We start from the raw sequence: 24,654 nt of genomic DNA, 5'->3' as shown, positions 1-24,654 counted from the left end.
CAAAGATCCTGGTTTAACTGGTCTGGGCTGTGCCTGGGATCCCTGTGTTTTCAAGGTTCTGCCAGGGACTAATGTGGGGCTGGGCCCGAGGGCTGCCCTTGTCCTACCACCTGTGAGAGTGGAGCCGGTGACCAAGGCCTGCTCCCGCCCTCGCCACCTCGTGACCTTAGAAAAGTTCCTAAGGTCTCTGTGCCTTGATCTCTTCATCTGTATAATGGGGACAATAACTCCTCCTTAATGGGAGTATTGTGAAAAGTAATCGCGAAATCCTTACAGCGTGTTTTGAACAGTGCTAGGCATGTAATAAGCCCCCCCGGCTCAGTGAACTTATTTCCTAGGATCAGTTTAATAGGCGTCCTTTGCTCATGATCCATTGCGTATTCAAAGATCATTTCTAAGCCACCATTAGGCTCCTTCCCCAAAGTGTGTCCCCCGGAACACTGGGGCCTTGAGGTGCCCCATTAGAAGAGAGGACAGGGAGTTCTGTGGTCACTGAGGTTCAGCGAACTGCTCTGGACCCGCCTGCGGCAGCATGCGCAGACTCCAGGCAGAGCCGGAGGTGTGTGTGGCTTTGAGATAACAGGTTCACAAGCTTTTAAAAATACACTCTGGTGGCGGCAAAGGGGGTGGGGACCTGAGCCCGGGGCCAAGTGGAAACCAATAGCTGCTGGGACAGTCACCTGTGCCCCCTGCATTCCTCCTGTAGAGTCTTAGGCCGGTCCCCAGAGATATTCACCATTCCCACGGGCTGCCTTTCCATGATCTGCTTGGTGGCACCAAGCAGTCCCCAAATGCCCTGAGGGTCAGAGGACACAGGAAGAAAGCCTCATGGGAAAGTGGCAGCTTCATTTGCCCTTTGGGGAGTAACAGATACAAGCCCCATCGCGAAGCCGCAACCCCTTCCCCTGCGGAGAGGCTGCAGGTGGACCGTTCCTTCAAGCCACGTCCAACACACCCAATAAAATCGAAGGCTGAGTGGTGGGCACACAGCCCCCTGGAGTGGGATCCTCTCTGTAGCTGGAGACACGGTGAAGATGCAAGTAACCTGCAAGGAACATGTTTGTAAAACAGGACAGCAAGGGAGACCAGGGTACAGGGACGGGTGGCAAGAGAGGCCAAAAAGCAAACTATATCGGCTCCACCTTTGCGGTTTCACAGGCTGGAAGGGGCACTGTCACCTCTATGATGACCCTCGATCTCACAGGAGATTGTGAGGAGGGTGTGAGAGTGTGTGTGCGTGCGCACACGTGTGTTGGGGAGAGCGTGGCAGGAACTAGCAGTTTGCAAAACCAGGAACTTACATTGCAGGGAGTTAGTTATTTTTCCGCACCCTCTGTCAGGACGGGTGGTGTGATTCAAGATCAGTGGCTTCTCCTGGGCGCACGAGGCTTCCTCGTCCTTTCTGACCCCCATTGTGTCCCCCTCCCCGGAGCTGGGTAGAAATGCGGCCCGGGCCCCTCCTGCTGAATCAGAATCTCTGGGGGTGGGGCCAGGTGAGTTTTTTCACAAGTTCTCCAGTTCGGCCATGTTTATGCCGCGTAGAGAGAGAGACAGGTCTAGGACGCGGGGACATTGATTGAGGTGATTCAGGGACATTTACATTCGGGTGCGAGTCGACAGCCCGGCTCGCCCAGTTGATAACCTTCACGAACTTGAACTCGCAGGCTCTGAGACCCAGCCTCCGGGGCTGGAACAGGTCTTCGTTTTTGGAGAAAATCAAGAGCGGCCCCTGGGCCTGGGGCCCTCAGTGCCGGGTGTTCTGACTCTTTGGAACTTGCCTGGGGGTTGGTGGTTCCTCTCTAAAGTGTGGGGCAGCAGCGGGCGGGGGGAGGTGCTACGCCCCTGTCCTGTGTTGCATGTGCTCTCTTGAGCTGTAAATAAAGAGGTGATGGTTACTAAGCTGACTTGTTGTCTCTCTCTGCCCCTCTAGGAGGTGGCCTGTCTGTGCGGGCAGTGAGCACTGCCTGGGTGTTTGGAGGGGACTGTAAGCCTAGTATCTCCCCTGTCACGCCTTCATTCATTCACTCACATCTTTGACTGAGCATTTGCTTTGAGCTAAACAGTAAACAAGGCAGACAGGATCTCTGCCCTCCCCCGGTCCTCATATTTTTTATCTTCCATCCCATTGTAATGTTGGGGCAGCTAACGTCCCAAGGAGATTAGGAGGCTGGTCCCAGCAGGCTGACCTCCGGCAACCTCATTCTAGACCCAGGTGGCCGAGTCTGGAGAAATACAGGTGCCAAATTTGGCAGGATGGGGAAGAATGAAGTGACACCATCTGAAGCCGGGCCTGGGCAGGCTCAGATGCCATCTTAGGAAAGGACATGAACTGGCAAGGGGTGGCCCGTCTTAGCACCAAGAAGGACATCTCTTGTCTCAGTGGCAGCTGCAGTGAGCTCGCTGTTCAGCTCACTGACCTTTTGTGACCCTTATCCATGCTTTCGCTTTTCCGCGTTCCCCGGTCCGAACCTATTAAATGGAAAATTGCACAAATAAACAATTCGCAAGTTTTAAATGGCGTGCGGTTCTGAGTAGCGTGATGAAATCTTGCGCCGTCCCGCTCTGTCCCACCTGGGACATAAATCGTCCCTTTGTCCAGTGTATCCGTGCTGTACCGGGGTGTCCAGCCCGGGGGCCGCATGCAGCCCAATGTGGCTGCGAATGCGGTCCCACGCAAAATCCTAAGTTTACTTAAAACATTATGAGATTTCTGTGTGTGTGTGATTACATGTCACAATTTAATTAAGTATTTAATGTGTTGCCCAAGACAATTCTACTTCTTCCAGCGTGGCCCAGAGACGCCAAAAGGTTGGACACCCCGGCGCTGTATTCCCTGTTAGAGGCCACCTTACTTATCAGATCAACTGTTGCTGCGCTTGTGTTCAAATAGCTTTTATTTTACTTAGTAGTGTCTCACTCCCCTCGCTTCACCTCATCACGTAGCCACTGCGTCTCCTTACACCATCACAAGAAGGTGAGTCCAGTACAAGATACTTTGACAGCGACAACTCATTCACGTAACTTTTATTACAGTATATTTATCATTGTTCCACTTTTATTAGTTATTGTCATTAATAGCTTACGTGCCTACTTTATATATTAAGCTTTATCATAGGTGTGTGTGTTTGTATAGGAAAGGACACAGTATATGTCGCGCTTGGCATATGCAGGGTTCGGTGCTACCTGCAGTTTCAGGCATCTGCTGGGGGTCTTGGAACATCTAAGAGGGATGGATAAGGGGGGGCTGTACTTGTTTAGAGAAGAAATGCATCCATCCAAGTACAACCCTGGCCTCTGTCTATTGAGCTGTATCCCCCACCCTCCTGGAGAGCTGGAAACTGTTGGACCCCATTTTGCAAAAGAGAAAAACTAGGGCATTGAGAAATAAAGGCCACTTGTCAAAGAAGTGCTGTAGTGGCAGTACCAGGGGCACCACCCAAGTCCCTCCGACTCGCAAACCTGATTATGTTCGCCGACCCCATGTTGTTTCTCAAATGCCTCAGGTTTACTGAGCACCTGCTGGTGGCCAGTCACCCATCCTCACGCCCACTCCCACCCACTCCCCAGCTCAGCCAGGGTCACCAAGGCTGCACCGCTTGGGGTCTGCAGGGGACGGGAGCTCCGTGGGGCAGGCCCTAGCCCTGGGCTGCCAGAACCAAACAACATGTGCCCACTTTCACGCTGCCTCCTGGAGGGCCCCCGGGTTTCCTCCCAGGAGCTCCCCGACTGGCAGGAGCTGTGGAAGCACCCTGCCCGACCCCACCACCCGCTTCCTCATCCTTCTCTCATCTCCGCCCCCACCCCCACCTGAGCCCAGTCTCCCTCACTGCCCTCGGGGAGCCCTCACAGAGCCCAACAGGGAGCCGTCTGCAGTGAGCCAGCACAGCAACAGAAGGTGAAAGCAAACACCCAGATAAACCCCATGGCAGATAGGCATCTTGGGGGCTGCAGGGCTTGGTGGCCGTAACAGGCCTGGTTTGTGTGTCTGAGCCACTCCCAAGGCGCAGCCAGAGCCTCCCTTGGCATTGGAATTCCATCCACATGGAGAGATGGGAGGCTGGACAGAGAGAAGGAGGTGGCTGCTGCAACGTGGACGGACGTGGGATGGAGGGCAGGCCCAGGAGAGGCGGAGGGAGGTGGGAGGCGGCCAGCACACATTCAGTGAGGGCCTGTGCGTGTGCACACACATGTCCACATGACGACGGGAAGAGGGCTGCTGTGGGAGGGCAAGGGGGAGGAAGAACCGCCACGGGACAGAGTTGGAGAGCCACGGGGCAGATGGGCTTGAGCAACAGCCTCTGAAATCCGCGCGTGCGCTCTCTGGCTGGTGTCTGACACAACCACCGTTTCCTGGAATTCAAAGGGCCCTGGGCAGCGGGGTCTCCCTTTCTGCTTTTCCCACACCCACCAAGGGGTCCAGAGGGTGTTCTGATGGGCTCGCTGATGCCCAGTGTGAGCACACAGGCCTCTCTGGAGTGCCAGGGTAATATTACTAAGTGTGCGGATGGGCTCACCCGGTAGTAATTTGCACAGGACCCTGGTGGGACGGGGAGGCAAGAGGAACATTAGCGATCACTGGCTGCATTGTAAGGTTCAAGGAGGAGGATTCAAGGAGCCTGGCTGGGCCTATCAAAGTCAGCGATGGATGCTGCTGTAAGTTTGAGATCTGTGCTGTTGGGACAAAGAGTTCTGAATCAACTCCCCTTCGTTTCGGCTCATCCGAAAAATCAAGTGTCTCCTTTGGAGAGGGGCCTCTCGCCCTGCCCAGCAGTGTCCAGCCGCCTCCGGAAAGCCCAGGAGGAGGGAGGCCGCAGCCGCGCCCACCGTGCCTCCCTCCGGCCCCATGCTTCCCCTAGGATCTCGTCCCTTCCTGCTTTGAGTGAATGGCTGCAGGGATGCAGTGATTTAACTGACGAATCATAATGGCGTTTGATATTTTCAGAACCTCGGCATCTACCAGAACCTGGGCCAAAGGACAGGGGGTGAAGTCCGTGAGCCCAGGAGAGCCACCCCGACCCCCATCCACAGGGTTCGGTTCTTCCTGTTCCCTCTCTTCTGCCCCCTCTTCCCACTGTCTGTTCCCAGCGGCTGGCTTCAGAGTGGGAAGAGCACGTCCACGGGTACGGAGAACAGCTTGACCAATGAAACACCAGGGCTTCCTTCCCCAACTCTGCCTGAACTTAGGCCAGGGAGCGCGGAGCCAGCGTTTGTGACACGCTCAGCGAAACACTGGAGGCCAGGTCTCCAGGCGAGATCCCAGTGACATTTCCGGGGCTACCGAGAGCCACGCGCTGGCCCCAGGCCCTTCTCTCACGTGGAGGCCCTGCTTTCTCACAGATGCATGTGCCTTGCCGACAGTGTCTTGGTTATTTTCTCTGTTCCAGTTTGAGTCACCTACGCGGGAAAGGAAGTGGCCAGCCCATGTCAGAATCGTTGGGTGTCCAGAACTTTGAGGACAGTTGGAAATCATTTCAGAACCTCTCACATTCAGTGCCTCCTTCGTGCCTGACAGAGCTCCGGGGTTGACTATCGCTGTCCCCATTTTCTAGGTACAAAGTGGCAGCACTAGGGGGTCACCGTTGGGGGGTCACAGCATGCTCAAATGAGGAGGCCCCGCCTGTGGGCTTAGCTCGTAGGAAAGGGGTACGGGTGGAGTCCTACCCCCATCGACCGGGCCTTTTTCTGCTGCTTCGGTCCTGGGCCAGGAACTGCTGAGAGTCGCTGAAAGATGCTGCAATTTTTTTTTCCATAGCAGCAGGGCAGCTGTTTACGGAGCATTTACCAAGTGCCAGGAGCTGTGCCAGGCACGCTGCGTAGTTCTGTCACGGGATCCCCCAAGTGACGCTGAGGCTGAGTAACTTGCCCAACTTCACTCTGCTAGAAGGGAACAAGGCAGGGGTAAAAAAAAAAAAATACCTTTAAAGGACACAAGCAACCATAGGAAGGAAATGGCTGCGGTTGCTTTATCAGCCATTTTCATAACCCATGGCACTGACCAAGTGACTTCTGGGACAGAGCCTGGACTATCAGTAGCACCCTGAGGACAAACAGGGAGTTGGGTGGCAGGTCTTCCAGGTACATGTGATGGAAGGACGTGGCACACAGAAATGTGTTCCATTGGTGTATGTCTGGTCATGCCCTGAACACCTACTATGTGCCAGGCAAGTGTTGAGGTTGCAAGAACCTCCTAGGACTTGCAGTCTAGTTGAGGCGGGAGGGAGACAATAAACAAGTAAATTGATAGGGCGATACATTCAGATATTGATAAACGCTATGAAGAAAATAAAAGAGGATGGTACAACCAACTTGGAAAACCATTTGGCAATTTCTTAAAAGGCTGCATACACCCCCACTATATGACCCAGCCACTGCTCAATTAGATATTCACCCAGATAGGTGTTCAACAACTATTGCCTGGGTAGATGAGTGAATGAATGAATCTGTTCTGCAGGTCAGTTTCTTTGTTGAAGGTACAAAGCTAAAACGTGGCTGAGACAGACAGGATTGATGAGGGACATGAAACACTGAAGCTTGACTTCCAAAAGTGTAGTCACTGAAAGTATGATCCCCTTGCCCCCCAAAAAACCTTGTGCAATGTGCTTTTGGAGGATCCATTTGTCCTTCCTTAGTCATGACTGGGCCATAACAGGAACTCTGGCTCCTTTGAGAATAGTTTCACTTTCCTTTGCTCCCCTGGGCTCCCTCCCCATCCCAGCCAGCTGGGTGGGTCCCAGCTTCCTCCCCCACACCTCTGGCCCCGGCTGGTCAGGATGAACGCAGCTCACTGGGAGCTGCAGGGGTATTACACAGACCCAGCCCGGTGCCTCGTCTGTCTTCCCCTCCTGGCCTCCACCCCTTCCATCTCAGCCTGGGCAGCATCTCCCTTCAGTGTGCACAGCAGAGCCGAGCGGCTGAACGCCAGGATGCTAGAGCCAGACCTCCTCGGGCCCCAGCCCAGTTTCATACAGTTAGTGATGTGCCTTTGGGGGTGCCTCCTAACTTCTCTTCACCTCAATCACCTTAGTGTAACTCTGGGTAAGAACAGTATCTACAGCCTGGCGTTGTAGTGAACAGTTACTCTGAGCATTTTTCATACTGTCTGCCACAAAATGTGCACTAAATAAATGCCAGCTCTAATTCCAGGCATTGTTTGTTTTGCATTTTCTCCTGACGAGGTGATCACGATATTCTTACAGACCTACAGGCTTGGATTAAACACCTCTAGGATTTGGGGTACATGGGCAATATTTCTGAGGAGGAAACTGATCAATAACAATCTAACACAAGGTTATAATACCCACCACTTATTGAGGAATTACTGTTTTCTCGGTACTCTGCCGATAACGGTAATTAACAATAATTAATCCTGATTTAGCCTGCCAAACACTGTTCACCGTTTTTCATGTGTTACAAATCCTAACAACACTTTTGGGAAGATACTGTTATTATCCTCATTTTACAGACGAGAAAATGGAAGTACAGAGAGGCAAAGCAATTTGCCCAAGTTCAGAGAGTGCGTGGACAAAGCCAGGACTCACCCTCTCATTGCTCCCGCCTAGAGCTGCCGCCCTGTGGCCTAAATCCTGAAAACTCAAGCTCGTGGATTGCGGCTGGTCTCTACAGTGCACCAGTTCTCAGTTACAATGGCAGGTGCTGGGCTGCTCTGCCCCAGGCTGAAGGGCCGTGTCTCCACTCCACATGGGGCATTAAATGAGGCCCATGGTCTCCGCAGAAGTCCCCATGTCCATCCGGAAAAATCTCCTCTTTGTATCTGGACAGAGCCTGTGGCTTGTTATGATCTCAGGACTGGCCCAGGCAGTGTCCCAGGTTCCCACAGGGATCCCCTGCCTCCTGGAAACAAGTTCTCAGATGGACCCCAGGGGACCCTCATCCCGGGTGGCCCGAAATGAAAGCTGACGTTCTGCAGATGAAGGGTTTCTCTGGCCATTGGTGAAGGATGGAGTCAGGAGGGGATGGAAGTAGCAGGAACTGATGTTCCTGTTTGGGTGGTCGCCAGTCTTTGAGATGCCAGGTGAGAGAATCTTTCCTCTCCTCAGTTTCTTCCATTCACCGTTAAGGGACAAACAGGATGTTGACAGAACCTGTCTTCCCTGCTCTTCTCCCGTCTGGAGACAGACGTGTCCTATAGGTTTTCTGCTGGTCTTCCAGCCAGATCTTTCTGAAGCTTTTGCTATCTTAAGTGGGTACCAACCACTGGCCCCTTGTGTATTGATAATAACAATGTATTATACGTACTGTCTATTTACTAAGTGCCGGGGACTTGACCTTGACAAAAACTATCCTTGACCAAACAGGAGTCTGGCTCCTCTGAGCCCTCCCATGACAAGGTCTCAGCCTGGGCGCTGTGTTCATCCTGTTCTGGCTGGGCCTGCATAGCCCAGTTTTAGCAAGAATCCCGACCTTGATATCAGCTCACCCTTGGTATCTGATCAAGTCCTTCCCACCATACACACACTTACTTTCAAAGTCTAAGTCCTTGGCCTGCCTTTTAGCAGGAACCCTATGAGGTCAATTTAGCATAACCCCACCTACCCTTGACATCTCCTCTTTGTAATGTTCCATCCACTGACCGCTCACTCTGCTGCTTGGCTATGAAACCCCATTTGTCCTTGCTGTGTTCATAATTCAGCTCGATTTCTCTCTCCTCTTGCAATATTCCCTTTGCAAGAGTCTTGAATAAAGTCTTCCTTACCATTTTAACAAGTGTCTAAATAATTTTTCTTTAACAACATTAACTCGTTCATTTTTCTTCACAAGGATCCTATGAGGTAGGTCCTGTAAATATCTCCTCTTTAACAGTGGGAAATAGGGAGGAGACAGGATGCTCTACGAAACGAGACACCAGCTGTTGCCATTTTTGCACCTGGACATTCCCCCAAGTTCTCCCGGCAGCAGGTGGTCCCATCAGTCCACCTGCTGGGATACATTAACCAGGCAAGATACTGAGCCCTTGGCGACAGAAATCCCGAGGCCTCCACCCGCACCTGGAAACTGCGTAAGCAGGAAGTCGCGGGAGCTAGGAGCTGGGAGCTGGGAGACTGGAGTTTCAGCGTGCAGCCCGACGCGGTCTCCTAGCAACTGGGCGACGGTCACGTGGCCAGACCCACGTGGCCGGGAGTTGAGCTGGGGTTGGAGCGGGAGCAGCGGCCGGGGCGGGGTTAGCAAGTTTTCTTTCGGAGTTTGCAGTCCCGCAGCCTCCGCGGCTGTCGCGCAGGTGCCGTCCTCCTAGGTCGGGATGGAGCTGCCCGCCGTGAACCTGAAGGTGGCGACGGGCGTGGCGGGGCGGGGGTGGCCAAGGCGCAGGCGGGCAGACGCGCGGGCGGGCGCGGGGCGGGTCTCCCGAGTGTGGGGGCGTTTGCTTTTTTAAAGTGGGATGTTAGCGGTGAGAGGGCCGGGAGTTTGAGAAAGAGGAGGGGTAGGGAGGAAGAGAATGTACAGACCCCAGGTGAGAAGGAGGTGGGCAGACGAACCGTGGCAGGGAGCAGGGTTCAGGAAAATGCCTGCAGGGAAGACCGAGACGGAACTGGAGGCGGCAGGGGAGGGAAAGGGCCGCCCGTTCTCGGAGCCAGCCCCGTCCAGCTGTGAGCGCTCTTCCCCGGAGGATCGCTTTGGCCTACACGCCCAGAATTCCCCTGGAGTAAGAGGAAGGCGCGGGGGAGGGGCCCGCGGGGACTTGGAGGCGGGGCACCTGCCCTCCACCGACAGAAGGAGCGGCTAGATCTTTCACCTGGTCTCCCAGCACCCCCTGGTACCTTCCTTTGTTTGCTAAGTCAGGTAAAGAAAATTCGATTTCCCAGACAGGTAGTTTTCCCAAAATATATAAACCCAGCATGCTTATTTCCTAAGAAACACGAACTTAAGTTGAAGTTGCTTAGTAGCAGAAACCCCCAACTTTGTGCACTTTGGAAAACGCTGCTGAGCTTCCTGGGGTGTCTTCATTTCCTGAGCCTCCTCCTCAGCTCCTCAGCGTGCCCTGTCCTGTTCTTCTCTTCCTCCCCGCCCGCCCCAGCCCGCTGCGCTTGCTGTGTTTGGGGCAGAGGGGCCAGAGCCTGTGGCTTTGGTCAGGAGGCTGTGAACCTTGAACCAAACCTGCCATTCTGGGTACTGGTGCAGACTCCTTTGAGACCTGTATCCAGGAATACTCAAAAGTGACTAAGCATTTAGCAGCCAGTGGTGTCTGGCACTAAAGGAACCCAAATGATAAATGACTACTTACAACACATCCTCCGTATTTGAGTCATGAGACGTGTTCTGCGCAATGACTGCACACAGGCTGACTCTGTAAGCAAACTCCCTTGGGCAAACCTCCCTGAAGCTTCCAGTCAACAGCTGCGTGGAGCGACGGCTGGAGCAAGGGGATGGGCGTGGGATGCTGGTTAGCTGGGCAGAAATGACATGAGGGCAACCCAGGTTTGCTGGCATCCACGCTCATTCTGCTTCAGGCAGTGTGGGGTTAATGCCAGCTGCCTTTTTTCTGATTGGAGACTTGCCTAACGTAATGCTAAGAGAAAAACCAGGCGGGGGTCAGAAGTGCAGGGATTGAGAGGGGCACCTGCGGTATGCCAGGTTATTGATTTAATCACAGTGCCCTTCCAAGAAAGCTGATACTGTCGTCTTTTTACGGATGAACAAACTTCAGCTCAGATCAGGTCAAGAACTTGCCAAGGTCCCATAGGGATTAAGTGGCAGAGTCAGGATTTGAACCTACCCGGTCACACTTCAAAGCTGCATGCCTTCCTGGCCTCCAGTTAGTGAGGGCCGAATTCTGCCTTGACAGTTTATGTCCATCAAGAGGACTTAGTCTGCTGGGGGCTGCTTTTGAGCAACTTTACAGGCCTGCCAGCCAAGTGCCACCACAAGTGTGAGCTGCGCTGGCTTTTGGGGCCCAAAATGCAGTAACTGGTCCCTCCCTTGACTTGGGAAATAAGACTCCTTGTCTCTAAGGGTCTTCGCTGCTGCTAGTCAGAAACAAGCAAGTGCGGGGAGACCCTGAGGCACTAGGGCTGCCAGGGAGCATACAGGACCTCCAGCTGAATTTGAATTTCATACCAACCATGAGTAATTTCCTTTTTTTAAAGCATAAGTCTAGTCCAAGCAATATTTAGGACATACTAACAAAATAGTCATTATCTGAAATTTAAAATTAACTGGATGTTCTGTGTTTTCTGGCCACCCTGGGGAGGGCAGCTGTTGAGTCCTTGCTCGCAGGCAGTTAGGCAGGACGTTCTGAGATCAGGGCCCCGAGGGAGCTGGGGGGATGCACCCGGTGTTCCCCCACCCCCTCCCTGCTCATTTCATACATTCCTCAGGCGTTGGCCGAATGCTTGCTTGTGCCCAGCCAGGGTGGGCAGTGGTGCCAGATGAGAAGGAACAGCTGCCCCAGGCCCTTTGCACAAATGGCAGTTCCTCAGAGCCCTGTCATGAGGCAAGTCCTGGGTGGGAGAAATGACATTGTGACAAGCATGGAAAGGACTAGACTTGGGTTCATGAGGCCTTGTTGGAAGAGGCCCTTGGGAAGGGGCACGGGTAGTGCAGCCTTAGGGTTAAGAGCCCAGGACGGCTGGGGGTCCAGGGCTGCCCACCTGGTAGGCGCCGCAATGAGTGTTTCAGACACCCCTTCACCTCCCTGTACCGCTCGATCCACACAGCAACCCTGTGAAACAGGCACGTGGGCCCTCACGGACAGAAGAGCAAGCAGCAGTTCTGAGAGGTCAAGCGTTTTGCCCAAGGTCACACAGCATCGGTGTCTTGGGTCCAGGGTCAGACCCACATGTTTGGTTGATGCTATTCCCCGCTGAGGCAGCCCTGACTAGTGGCCCTTAGCCCCAGCCACCCTCGGGGACCTCACTGCCTCACGGAACAGGTCGTGTTTGCACAGGACTGGGGGGAATGTGTTCCACGTGTTGATTCTGTGTGCTGCTCTGAGGTTCTGCACCCACACGTATTCCACGTGTTGATTCTCTGTGCGGATCTGAGGTTCTGCACCCACACCCCAGTGCCCCACGGGCCCTGTAGGGGCGCACAGAGGGCCCGAGTCCAGGTCCACGTGCCCCCGTGGCCATCCCTTCCCCAGATTTCCGTCCACCCTTCGCTCGCTTTTCCAGATCCTGACAGTGCTGCACAGGCCCGCAGGCAAGGCCAGGCTTTACTACTTAGTAGCCGAGCGACCTTGAGCAGCTTTCTTAACTCTCTGAGTATCCGTTTCTTCGCTGTAAAAAGAGGATAAAAATAAACGCTATCATCTGGGGTGATAAGAGGAGGATCCAGTGGTTGAGGAGGTGGTGCAACATTACATATTTCTTGGCATAAAAGCTCGGACTGGATAGACCGATTTTGAGATTTGTATCTGGGCTCTATTATTTATTTGAGTGTTACGGTTTGGGCCAGTTTGCTTGATCTCTCACAGCCTCAGCTTCTTCATAAGTAAAACGGGATTAATACTCTCTCCCTTGTAGTTGTAAGGATGACGTGGCTTACGTGTTCAGGGCAGTGTAGACACAGGGCAGGCAGTGTAGACACCTGGAGGGCCGATCCTCATCAGTAGCAGGAGTTGCTCTTGTTGATGCTGTTACAGGGTGCCTGTCCCACACAAGTGCTTGTGCTTGTGAACTGGACACGTACAGGGACTGTCTGGGTGCCTGTCGGTCTGTGGTTGAGACACAGGGGTGACACATGGGTCACCTGGGTGACAGGCATTGCCGTTTCACAGAGAAGAAAGGCACCTGGGGCTCAGACACAAAGGGACCTGGTCCCTGGACCAGAACTGGGGGCTCCTGTTCCTGGTGCAGCGCCCCGCGCCCCCGGCTGCCTTGGCTCTTTGACCCCTCCTCTCCGGTCTGCTGACACATCGCAGACCCCTTGTGGTGAAGCGCGGGCAGCCCCCAGGCCGAGCGCGATGTGAAGAACCCGGGGGCTCATGCCTGTCTTTCCTCTTTCCCTGGACATATTGTCAGGTCCTGCCCGCCCTCCCCCCCCCCATTCTCTGTGGCAGCACCTGAGAATCCCAGGTGTCCCCTTGGTGACTGGAAACCTCCCCCAAGGCCAGCAAACCGTTCTCCTGTGCAGAGATGAGCTACTGTTCTCTTGGGCTGGGGGGAAGGGCAGGGCCGCTTTGGCCAGGTTTTTTTTGGGGCTGGCCTGGGTGTCGGCCTGGGTGGGCGTGCCCTCCCCTTCCAGAGATGGGAAACTGAGGAAGAGGAGGCTTGGTCTTCAGTGGGCTTCTTTTCCCAGGGGCTTAAGAGGAGTGACTAGATGGTGCTAAGTCTCTTAAATATTTACGAAACAAAAGTGACGTCCCACGGAGGGGACTGTGTGCCTTCGGAGGAGCTCCAGTATTTCCAGGGTATGCTCCTCCCCAAAGGCATGGCATCGTTCCCGACTTTAGCCAGGTTCTCGCTGTCTCTCGGAAAAGTCTGTATCTCGCAGGTAATACCCAGCGACCTCCCCAAGGGCTCCCCCGCGGATCCACGGCCCGCCTGGGTCTCAGCCTTCGCCTCACTGAAGCAGGGCCAGGCTCTGCAGGAAAGCTGCTGCGTGCGCAGTCTAGATGGAGGAGCCAGAGCCCTGGGAGGAGCAGAAGCCAGCGGCGGGAAGGAGCAGGTGCTGGTTTCCCGGGGCGAAGGGGGTGGTGTGAGCTGCTGTCCCCATGCCTCCTTCCTCTGCCTCTTAGTCCGAAAGCCAGATACCAGGAACACTGTGCTTGGCCACGTGGCGTGGCGGATCCCCTCCCAGTTGTGGGCAGTGCTTCCTGTTAGAGGGGACAGTGGTTGGCTCTTTCGATAAAGATCAGAATTCTTCCCCCCAACTAAGGCCCAGCCCTGCCCACCCCCAGCTTCCTGTCCCTCCCCCTTGCTCTCCTCTTATCTTCTGCTCCAGTCCCTTGGGCTTCTGTTCAGTGTCCAGAATGTTCCAATTTCCCTTCTGCCACAGAGCAGGTGATGTCCCTTCAGCTTGAAATGCTCTCTCCTCTCTGTCCCTGCTCACCATTTTCATCTTGGCCGCCCTGTTGTAGAACGAGGTTTCTTTTCCTTTGCTGTAGCTTTCCTTCAGGGCAGGTGCCTCATTGGATCCCTCATTCCTCCGGTGGTTATCAGACTAGTGACTGCCTCCTGCTGGGGAGGGCGGGGCAGAGCCACATCCGCTCTGCTCACTTGTCCCCACGGTGGCCACCAAGCAGCTATCAGGGTGTTAAGTTAAACCAGTAAATGTTTAAGAATCTGAGAACCATGTGGTCACTTCTCTTAAGCCTCTGGGAAAAGAAACCCATGGAAGACTAGCCTTCCCTGCCTCGGTTTCCGCATCTGTGTAATGGGATGAGCACATTCACTTGGGACAGAGAGGCTAATGGTTGGGTTTGAATCCTGGCTCTGCTGCTGGCCAGCTCTGTGACTTTGAACAAGTTACTTGCCTCTGAGCCTCAGTTTTCCCAGCCCTGGAATGGTACCTCAGAGGACTGCAAGGATGAAATGACTCCATACCCAGGAAGTACTCAGCATGGCGCCTGACGCATAGGAAGCACTAAGAATGTACAAAGGTAGACGATCACAGAGATTCCTTGTGATGTGCAGACTTGGCTCTTTCAGAGTCTCAGGACCTCCCTAACGTCGGGCTTGTTGGTTCTTACAGAATTATTTTCCTGGTCTTCTGAGTTTGGGGGCTGTGGAGTCAGACCCCTTTTTGTTCACTTGCATTGGTCACTGGGGTGAAGGTGGGGTATCCCAGCCGTCTGCTCCAGATTCTGCCTCCCCAGACGTGTGGAAAATGTCCACGTTTCTCACCAGCCTAGTGGGTCTTCTTAGCTGAAGTCCCCAGTCTCCAGTGTGAAGGTTAGGAATCAGACTTACATTTTATTAATTTTTTAAGGTTTTATGTATTAATTTTTAGAGAGAGGGAGAAAGATAGGGAAAGAAACATCAGTGCGTGGTTGCCTCTCGCACGCCTCCTGCTGGGGACCTGGCCTGTAACCCAGGCATGCGCCCTGATTGGGAGTCAAACCCACGACCCTTTGGTTTGCAGGCCGGCACTCAGTCCACTGAGCCACGCCAGCCAGGGCTGGCATCAGACTTACAGTTTAATTCTGGCTTTTGCACTTGCCATTGGTGGAACCTTGATCACCTTGCTTTTCCCCGCTTTTCTCATCTGTCAGATGGGAAGGATAACAGCACCTGCTCCAGAGGCTGCTGGGAGGCCCAGGGAAGGTGATGTGGGGCATTTGGCACAGGCCTGGCGCACAGTAGGTGTGCAGTAAATAGTGACTCTTCTAGGAATGCTTTTCTCTCCCCAGCCAGAGTTCTTTATTGCAGGTGGCAACCTCTCCTTCTGCCCTTTCAACAGACCAGAAACCTGGGCCAGTCCCCGCAAATCCGCGCTGCATCCACCCCGGCGCTCCGGGCCCTGCCTGCCGCCCCTGCGGCAGCCCCTCTCCTAGCTGGCCCCCTCCTCGAGCTCTGAGTCACCCCTTTAAGGACCCCAATGACCTTCCCGACTCGGGGCTCCTGGCCTCCCACCGTCTCAGTGCCACCCCTGCCCCTCAGCCACTGCCACATCTTCCTCCTCCTCCTCCTCTTCCTCCTCCCCCTCGGGGCTCTGGGTCCTGCCTCCCTGCCTGTCCTTCCGTACGCCCACTCTGGGACACCTCGCTGTCCCTCCCCAAGACCTGGCAGACCCCCCCGCTTGCCCCAGAGCTCCCCTCCAGGGTCCACTCCGCTGGCAGCTGCCCTGCGTTCCCACAGCGTCTGCCCCTCCCCCACTTCCTTCCTACCTGGGGTCCCTTCGATGACCAGTAATAGAGACCAGTTTCAGTCACGGGAACTGTTACTTCAAGGACATATGGGGCAATAAAAAGGGTGGAATATTAGAGAAAGCCAGAAAAAAAGCCAGAGGGTTTTTTCCCTTAACATAAATCACACCGAGTTGCTTCCTGGCAGAAGAGGCCCCCGAGGCTGCCCTTGGCGCACTTAGGATGAAATCCCCGCTGCGGACCGCGGCCCTCAAGGCCCCTCCGCCAGCCGCACCCCGATTCCTGCCCTGCACGGCACCCTAGCGCCCGTGTGCCAGGATACCAGCCTCTTTGATCTCCCCGCCCAGCCATTTCCCATCACGGCCTCCTCCCGTCCAGAGCAAATTCCCCATTCCCCACAGGAGCCTCCTGCCTGTGGAAGCAGGAAAGGCTGCGGGTGTCAGTGGTGGGAGTGTCCCCTGGCCTGGCCTGTGTGTCCTGCCCCTTCACCCTGGTTCCCGTGCCACCGCCGGGAGGGGCGACCTGTGTTTTCTGGCTACAGAGCCTTCCCCGCCCCGTAGCGGTCGCATTCACAGCTGTCTACCCCCACCCCCGTTTTGTGCCACAGATGATCATCCTTGTTCACTGGCTGTTGACGACCTGGTAAGTGACTCCACAGGTGTCTGCTTCCCTGTCCACCTGTCCCCCAGCCGACTCCAAGACTAAACAGCACCTTTGTCAAGCTGATCACCAGCAAGCGGCCCACATCCCCAGAATGTCAGAGGGGCCGGCAGTCCCTCCCAGAGGCCTTTGGCATCACTGCCTCCCGGGAGCTTTGAGCCCGCGTCCAGGGTGGCACGGTCAGACTTCTCAGCCGCACCCCCTAGCTGCTGAGCCCCAGCACCTGCTTTCGGAAAACCCCCAAGCACCGCTGAGCCTGGTTGCATTCCACACACGAGTTTTCTGAGTGGTACACTTCAGTGAATGTCGTTTCAGTTTACAAAGCGCCTCGCTGCCTGCTGTGCAGTCGAAGCCCCGTGAAAATGGTGAATAAGAGCACGGCCTCTTGAGCCTGGTGACCTGGGTTCAAATCCCAGATCCGCCACTTAACAGCTGTGGGGCCTTGGGCAGGTTACTTGGCCTCTCTGCCTCGATTTCCTCATAACATGAGGATAATAGTGCCTTGTTCTTAGAGTTGTTAACACAAATGCACATAAATGAGTTAATTCGAAGCATTTAGAAATGTACCAGATACTAGTAAGGGCTCTGTTGTTAGCTATTATTTTCACTGTGTGGACAAATAAACATATCAGTTAGTAGCAATACCCTAAAAAATAAAACGGTGAGTGTTATGTTAGAAAGTGACAAGGTGGCATTAGAAATTAGGCAGTCAGAGAAGGAGTCTTGGAATTAACATTTGAGCTGAGACTAAAATGACAAGGGGCCAGGCGTTCCCTGTAGAGGGAAGTAAAGGGGGGCTGTGTTACCAGCAGCTCCCACAGGGCCCCTTAGGCTATGAGACAGAGTCTGTATTTTATCTCAAGTGGGACAGGCAACTCTTGGAGGTCTTTAAGCAGAGGAGTGATAGCACCGGATTAACATTACTAGTTGCTGTTCAGAGGATGGCCAGAAGGGGGCAGGAGTGGAAGTGAGACCAGTGGGGAGGCTAGGCTGGTAAATCCCAGCAGGAGAGGATGGTGGTTTGGGCTTGAAGGGATCCTATTTGGAGGCAGAGCCAATGGGCTTTGCTGACATTCTTGGCTCACAGCTGGGGAACAAGTGGCCTGGCAGACAGCAGCCTCTTCTCAGACCCTGGAGCTGGAGGGAGGGACCCGCGGGAGGGGGAGGGCACCGGTGGGGCAGTCACCTGCTAACCTGACTCAGAGGCACCTTCCCGCAGGGGCTGCCTCCTGTTCTCGGGCCCCTATGCCTGGGCCAACTTCACCATCCTGGCCTTGGGCGTGTGGGCCGTCGCTCAGCGGGATTCCATCGACGCCATAAGCATGGTGAGCTGCGGAAGCGGCGCGGAGGATCCGTGGTCCCTGGTCCGCCTTCCTCTCGCCTGTCCCAGTCTGCTGTCTGTTCCTTGAGCCCCCGTTTTCCATTTTCTAAAGCCTTGCAGATAAGCCCGCCCAGGCTGTGTGTGGGTGTTCACTGGCCTGGCCGCTTTTCTGCACGCCTGGCTCAGAGAGCCCAGGGTCTGCTCACTGTCTCTCCCCAGAAAGGCTGAGGGTGGGTCCCACTGGTGCTGCAGACTGGCCATGCCCCAAGGGTGGCGAAACAAGAACTCAATACCCCGCCGCCGACCCAGGACCCTCTCTGAGGAGGGAGGGATTCGGCTGGTGGGCGCACAAAGACAGAGTTCCACTACTCTGAGGTCAGAGTGGACACAGCCCAGCCAGGCTCGAGCCTCCGGGGCTTCCCAACGCCCACAGAGCTCTGAAGGGCAGTGGCTGGCGCCCTCAGAGGAGAGGTTTCCTTGGTGGAGGAGACAGTGGGTATATTCTGAGGTACCTTCCATCTCAGAGGTTCTGGAACCAAATGTGCCTCGTCATGGTCTCAAGGGTGGAGACAGGAGATGGGCGGGGGCTCGTGGAGCTGGCAGGCTGGGTCTGCACCTCAGAGACCCCCGGGTCCCTGCTCCGGTGCTGCAGCCCCGTCAGGCATCTCGCCCACAGGGTCCTGCCTGCTCGCTGGAGCTGTTTTCCAGCAAACCCTAAGGACACGGCAGGGCTCAGACGCAGCTTCTGGGCCGATACGTGGCAGGGGGCGGGGGGCCCGATGGGGGTGTGACAGGGTGTCCTTGTGCTCGTAAACGCGGATGACTCATGGTCATGCCTGGGCCCTGTGCTGTCCTGTCTTGCAGTTTCTGTGTGGCCTCGTGGCCACCATCTTCCTGGACATCATCCACATCAGCATCTTCTACCCGCAGTCGGACCTCCAGGACACAGGGCGCTTCGGCGCCGGCATGGCCATCCTCAGCCTGCTCCTCAAGCCGTTCTCCTGCTGGCTGGTGTCCCACATGTACCGGGAGCGCGGGGGCGTGCTCCCACTCCACGCTGGTGAGGCCGCCCCTCTGGCCAGCTCCCCGCGCCCCCTCTCATCTCCTTCGTCACCTTGCCTCACCCACAGCCCCTGCCCCCAGGAAACAAGGGCTCAGGGTGCAGGGCGGGGCTTGGTGTGGGCACTGAGTGCCAGACTAGAAGGTGGGCCGGCCCCTGGTCACTGCTGCAGGGGCTCCGGGGTCTCCCTGCTGTCCCAGCCTGCTGTGACCTGTCGCCAGCATCAGACTGGGCAGTGGCCAGGACTCCACCCTGAGCTCTTGCATGGATGCAGCTGGGGGTGTGCGCCAGTCCTGCGGGCACTCTGGGCCGCCTGCAGCCTGAGGCTTGACCTCTCCTCTCGGCTCCCACCGACCCCATCCCTAGAGCCTCCCTGTCCTGCCTCCTGGGGTCTGGGTGGCCATGGGAAAGAGGGTGCCGCCAGGGGCCTGGGGCCTCAGCCGCAGACAGCACTGCACGCAGGTGCTCACCCTGCCGACCACCGCTCTCGCCTTAGCCCAGCCCCTCTCTGCCCCACTGCACGCCCTCCCTGAGTCGTCCCCCTTCCCGTGTGGCCGAGCCACTGTCCTGCTGTCTCTGACACATGTGCTCATTTCCTTTCCCTCTGTCTCAGAAAGAAGTGGGGAAGGGTGGGTGTGGTCTGTTGCCTTTACTCCTGAGAAGAGGGTTAGAGTGACCCGTGGTGACCCGCCTAGGGGAGCCGCGGGGCCAAGGGCAGGAGCGGCCTGGGGGCACCAACCTCAGCAGTGCCTGGGCCTGCCCTGAGGTGAGAGGGAGCCAGGAGCATCCTTCCCATTGGACAGATGGGGAAACTGAGGCCCAGAGCCCCTGGGGCTTGTTCAGGATTGCAGGACAGATGAGCGGAGCAGGGATTAGAGTGCAGAGGGTGAGCACGGAGGCCTTGTGCCCCGAGCCCCAGCTCTCTGGCTCTGCAATGGCCAGGCTTTGTCCTCCCAGACAGAGCGGTGATTTTCAGGCCGTGCGCTGCAAAAATTTGTAAAACATGCGATGCCTGACTATTTAGTCAGGGGCACTGACCTCTTTTCCCTTAGATTATCAGATAAAATAATGACAGCAGCCAACACATCAATAGCAATCTAGTGTGAAGGAATCAAAAGTATACCTATTTTTTTTTTGTCAGATCTGCAAAAAATACATATTTTTTGTTGTGCTGCAGAATTTTATTAATTAGTTTACATGTGCCATGAAGTGAAGAAGGTTGAAAATCGCTGGGCAGAGGACCGGTGTCTGTGCTGCCCAGGCCAGGGCTGGACGCGCCCCAGCCCGGCTTCCTGAGCACGCTGCCGGGGATGGGGGCACCGGGGCCCAGGGGCCCCCAGGCTCTGGGCTCACATCGCCTGCGTGTGAGTCTTAGTCCTCAGCTTTGAGCTGTGTAATGTCAGCCAGGTCAGTGCATCTCTTTGACCCCCAGTTTCCTCATCTGTAAAGTGGGGGCCTTGAAGCCACCTGCTCTGTAGGGTTATGGGAGGACTGAATGGACAACACAGCAAAAGGCTTGGTGCCTGGGGCCATGGCCACTGTCGCTGGCCTGCCGGCCTGCCTGGCGGGGGTGGAGCGGGCCTTGGTTTGGACTCAGTGGAACGTGCTGAGCCCTCGCCCTTCGTTGTTCTGTTCTCTCCATCTCCCCGCCCTAGGTTTCCTCGGACCTTCCCAAGAGCACAGTGCCTACCAGACGATTGACTCGCCTGAGGCCCCGGCAGACCTTTACGCAGGCCTGGAGGGCAAGGGTCACGCCCCGCAGGGGTACTGAAGCCAGCTGCGCCTGGCCCCAGCTCAGGGGCCAGAATGACAAACTGCAGGGGAGGTCCAGTCAGCGTGGCCTTCCTCGTGCCCTGGGCGCCGTTCTAGGGCTGCACCTGGTCTCCCTTCCTAGGCCCTAATGTGGAATGTGTCCTCCCATTCCCCCTCCAGGTGTTGCCTGAATGCCCCCGTGCACAAACCTGCCCCCGGGGCCTCCCCTCCCAAGCAGCCCCCTGGTGCCAGGCCGGGAACCATGGTCACTCTCCTCACTTCCACCCTTAGCTGCTCCGTGCAGGCTCCGGGCCAAGCCACGCCTGAGGCTGGCAGGGTCCCAGCTCTAAGGGCCAGAGGCGCCCCGCCCGGGCCTCGCCTCACTCTGTCCAGCCCTCCTGCAGAAGGCCTGTGAGCTTTGGGTTGTGCTCGGCCCCAGGAGCCATCTGTCACAGGGGACCGAGGCCCTTGTGATTCTCACTGCTTGGTCACTTGGTCCTGGGAACCCCGAGGCTGGAGGCAGGAGGTGTCTGCCATACCTGACACCCCCCGCCACCCCCAGCTGCCTTTCTCAGGGTGGTGGCATTAAAGTGTGGGGTTTTCTCCAGCAGGGTGTGCGCTGAGCCATGTTTGATGCCCTGGCGGGGCCTGCCACTCCCAGGAAGCTTTCTCCTGTGAGTGCCCAGGGCGCCTGGGCTGAGCTGCCTGTCCCGTCGTGGCCGAGGAGGCGGGGGCTCCTGTTGAGCGGGGGCCGCCCTGCTGAGGCCCCTGCAGAGGAGAACACTATCAGCGTAGCACAGGGATGTCTGTTTCTCTGAATCAGTAACTCAGGTCATAGTTGGCTCTCGCTCTGCCACTGGCTGGCTGTGCGCTCTTGCGCAACGTAGCCTCCCTGACCTCAGTGTCTCACCAGAACTAACGCCAGCCCGAGGGTGAGGATGCACACAGAAGGGACCCTGAAATGGCAGCAAAGTTGGTAGTGGGGTTGCTCCTTGAGCCTGTGATGACGTTGGGTGTGGAGGCAACAGGCGACATCTTCCTGGCAGGCCCCGCGTCTTGGCCTCGGAGCCGACTGGAACTCCTGCCTGTCCCGAGGCTCTGAGGGCCCCTTGGCCAGGACCCCACCCCACTTTGACAGGGATGGGCATTGAGCGCTGGCCCCTGGTGTGTGGCCCATCCTGGCTTGTCCCCAGTACGGAGAGGCCAAGGCCCAGCGCACAGCCCCCGCCGCCCTCGGGTCTGCCTCCATCCGGGAAGCAGTGCGCCTGACGGGGCCGGTGCGGCAGGGGGATGCCAGGGCCTTTCTCGGGGAGCAGACATGCCGGGCCCTCTGCTGGGAGGCGAGAGCCCTGAAAGAGGAGAACGTGGCCTGTGGGAAGGGCCCCGCGCTGCGGCCAGCCGGGAACGGCCTGTTCGGGCACCGCCAGGAGGCCAGAGGGGCTGGAGCCGGCGGTGGGGAAGGCAGTGGGGGCCAGGCGGTGCAGGGGTAGTAGGTGATTTTGAGGACTTTGGCATTTACTGAGTGCGGAGGGCAGAGCTGGTTGTGGTCTGACGTTCTGGAAGGACAGTGTCAGTTGGACTGGGAGGTAGAGGTAGGGCGACGACAAGTAGTCATATGTTGCAGAGCACCGTGTCCCAGTTATCAGTCCCAGGGGCCGACTCAGATCCCACCGCCCACTGAGCCCTGGCCATGGAGGTGCTGGGGAGAAAGTACCGCTCTGGGTGGACAATGCTTCGCTTACGCCAAGAAGAGATGGCAAGATCAGCTTTGGTAATGGGCGTCCATCCCCTGGGCTGCCGACCCCTGGCATCTGACTTGGGAACATCTGCTTACTCTTGTGCCGAGGGGGAAGGACCTTGTCCGTTCCCGAGGAAGATAGAAACAGCAGTGGGGCTGGCCAGGTGCCCTGTGACACACGTGCTTAAGCAGAGCAAAAGGGCACGCACTGAGGCTGAAACAGGGAAGGACATTCCCTTCCAAGGCGACCAGCTGGGCACAGGCTGTGTGGGCGCCCTCTGTTGGTGAGAATGTGTTTGTCCAGGCCCAGGGCGGGTAGGCACACTGCTGAGTGGGGTTGAAGACTGGCTGCAGAAGACCCTCCCGTCAGGGCGGCTTCTGGATACTCAGAGGGCAGAGCAGCAGGATTCAGGAATGGAGGAGGAAGAAGGCCATCTGGGATTGCAAGGTTCAGGGCCAGAGCTGCCACCAACACTGTGTGTGGGAGGCAGCGGCAAGGCCAGGCGTAGGGCCAGGCCAGGAACTCGGTCCCAGATGGGCCACGCTTGACGTGATGGGGCTTCCAACCAGACCTCCCCACTGGGTTTTTCTTAAGAACACCAGCTTCTGCAGGGACTTGGGAATAGTGTGTAGTTTATGGTGTCTGACATTCTAGACACTGTCAACCACAGGAAGCAAATTCCTCTTGCCTCTGGTCTGCTAGAGAGAGCTGAAATCACTTGCCTAGTTCACAAATACCCCATTGTTTTCACCAAGCCGAGTCTTTCAGATGAAGAAGCCGGAGGGGTTGCCCCAGGGCGGTCACGGTCTTCTGTTGGCCCAAACCAGGCCAGAGCCAGCAGGACCCACAGATGCCCCACCCACCTACCCACGTAGGCCAGGCCGCAGTTTCCACAACAGTCTGGAAATTCCAACTCTCACAGCCTCCCTCCAACCAGCTATAGACTCTGGGGTCCACAAGCCATGGTTTCAGTCCAAACTGTCCTCTGTGACTGGCTGTGTAAGAGACTGGATGGACAGTCTCCTCACTGTGCCTCCGTTTCCTCATCTGAAAAATGGGGATAATAGTGCCTAACTTGGGGATTAGTGAGGATTGAAAATTAGCAACATGTTTCATAAATGTTAGATCTCATTACTTGTATTCAGAGACAGGAAGGGGAGGAAAAAGCTCTCCTCAGCCCTCTCGGGGATCCCTGGCTGGGTCTGAAAATTAACTGACATAGATGAACAGGAGAAAAGTACGAATTTTGATTGAATGTTTATGTGTACATGGAAGACTTCACAAGAGAATGAAGACTCAAAGAAGGGACTAGAACAGGAAGCTTTTACACCTTTTAGGCAAACAACGGAGAACGCCAAGACAAAGGAATTTGAGCAGGCGTAGTGATCAGGAAGTAGCTAGGAAGATAAGACTTAGTTTCACAAGGCTTGTTTGTACAGATTCCTGGGCATTAAATCCCCTATCTCAGGTGATAAAGAGTCTTCCTCCTCATAGAAGAGGGGACCTTTCTCACGGGAGACTTAGGACCTGTTTCAGGGAGGAGGGCAAAGTGGATGGGATGTCAGAGAGTGACCTCCCTGCTTCTGTCAGTTTCTTAAACTCCTTCAGCTTAAGAGACCAATATGCCACGGTGCCATCCTTTGGGGTAGCATGTCCTGAATCTCAATACGAGACTGTCTAACCATCCATTCATCTATTTATTTATTTATTCTGTAAACATTTACTGAATGCTTCCTACAAGTTTCCAAAAGGGTGAAAAAAAAAATGCCAGCAATAAAGCAGAGATCCTCCTCACTGGCCACAGCAGAACTCCGAGGGTCCAGCTGTCCAGGGGGCTGGGGGCTGGTGTGCCCACCTCTCAGTCCAGAGACTATAAGAGTCACCAGGTTGTTGGGAAGCATCATCATCTTGGAGATCTAAGTGCAGAATCACTGATTTGAACTTGAAGGAAGCTTAGCCCCTCCCTAGCCCAGTGGTTTGAAAAATTTATCTTATTTCAAACTCTTTGTTCAAAAGAAATCTTACCCAGAAGGTGAAGCAGCAAGGAGCACATCCCCTTATCATTGCTGTCATTCTGAGATAGGGTCTCCAAGGCACAAACTGATGACAGCCGATTCCCTAGGTGGTCCTTATTTCACAGCTGGAGAGACAGATCCAAAAAGAGGAGGCTTGGACAGGGACACCAGGAGAGAGAATCAGTAGCCTCAAAGATAGATTGAAGGGAATTACTCAGAATGCATCAGAAGGAGGCAGAAAATATGAGATGTTAAGAAACAAAGGGTAGAGTGAGAAGGTCCAACATCAATATAGTCAAGAGTTCCTGCAGGGGACAATGGGAGAGGAGAGACCTTAAGAAAATGGC

The 24,654-nt window shown here is 55.6% G+C and overlaps 1 protein-coding gene across 1 annotated transcript; it reads left to right on the top strand.

Moving 5' to 3' along the window:
- Positions 1–9,202: 9,202 nt before the first annotated feature.
- On the top strand, positions 9,203–21,140 carry AGTRAP (angiotensin II receptor associated protein). Its single transcript, XM_054579643.1, has 5 exons — positions 9,203–9,283; positions 16,368–16,402; positions 17,640–17,745; positions 18,606–18,801; positions 20,457–21,140. Exons 1-5 carry the CDS (start codon positions 9,257–9,259, stop codon positions 20,570–20,572), a joined length of 480 nt encoding a protein of 159 aa, XP_054435618.1. The 5' UTR covers positions 9,203–9,256; the 3' UTR covers positions 20,573–21,140.
- Positions 21,141–24,654: the final 3,514 nt, after the last annotated feature.

Source organism: Pteronotus mesoamericanus, unplaced genomic scaffold, assembly GCF_021234165.1.
Source record: "Pteronotus mesoamericanus isolate MK-2021 breed Mesoamerican mustached bat unplaced genomic scaffold, CSHL_Meso_final contig_557, whole genome shotgun sequence".
In the NCBI taxonomy this organism is placed as follows: Eukaryota; Metazoa; Chordata; class Mammalia; order Chiroptera; family Mormoopidae; genus Pteronotus; species Pteronotus mesoamericanus.
Note: the sequence above shows the minus strand (reverse complement) of the source record. Positions and strands in the feature narration are given on the sequence as shown.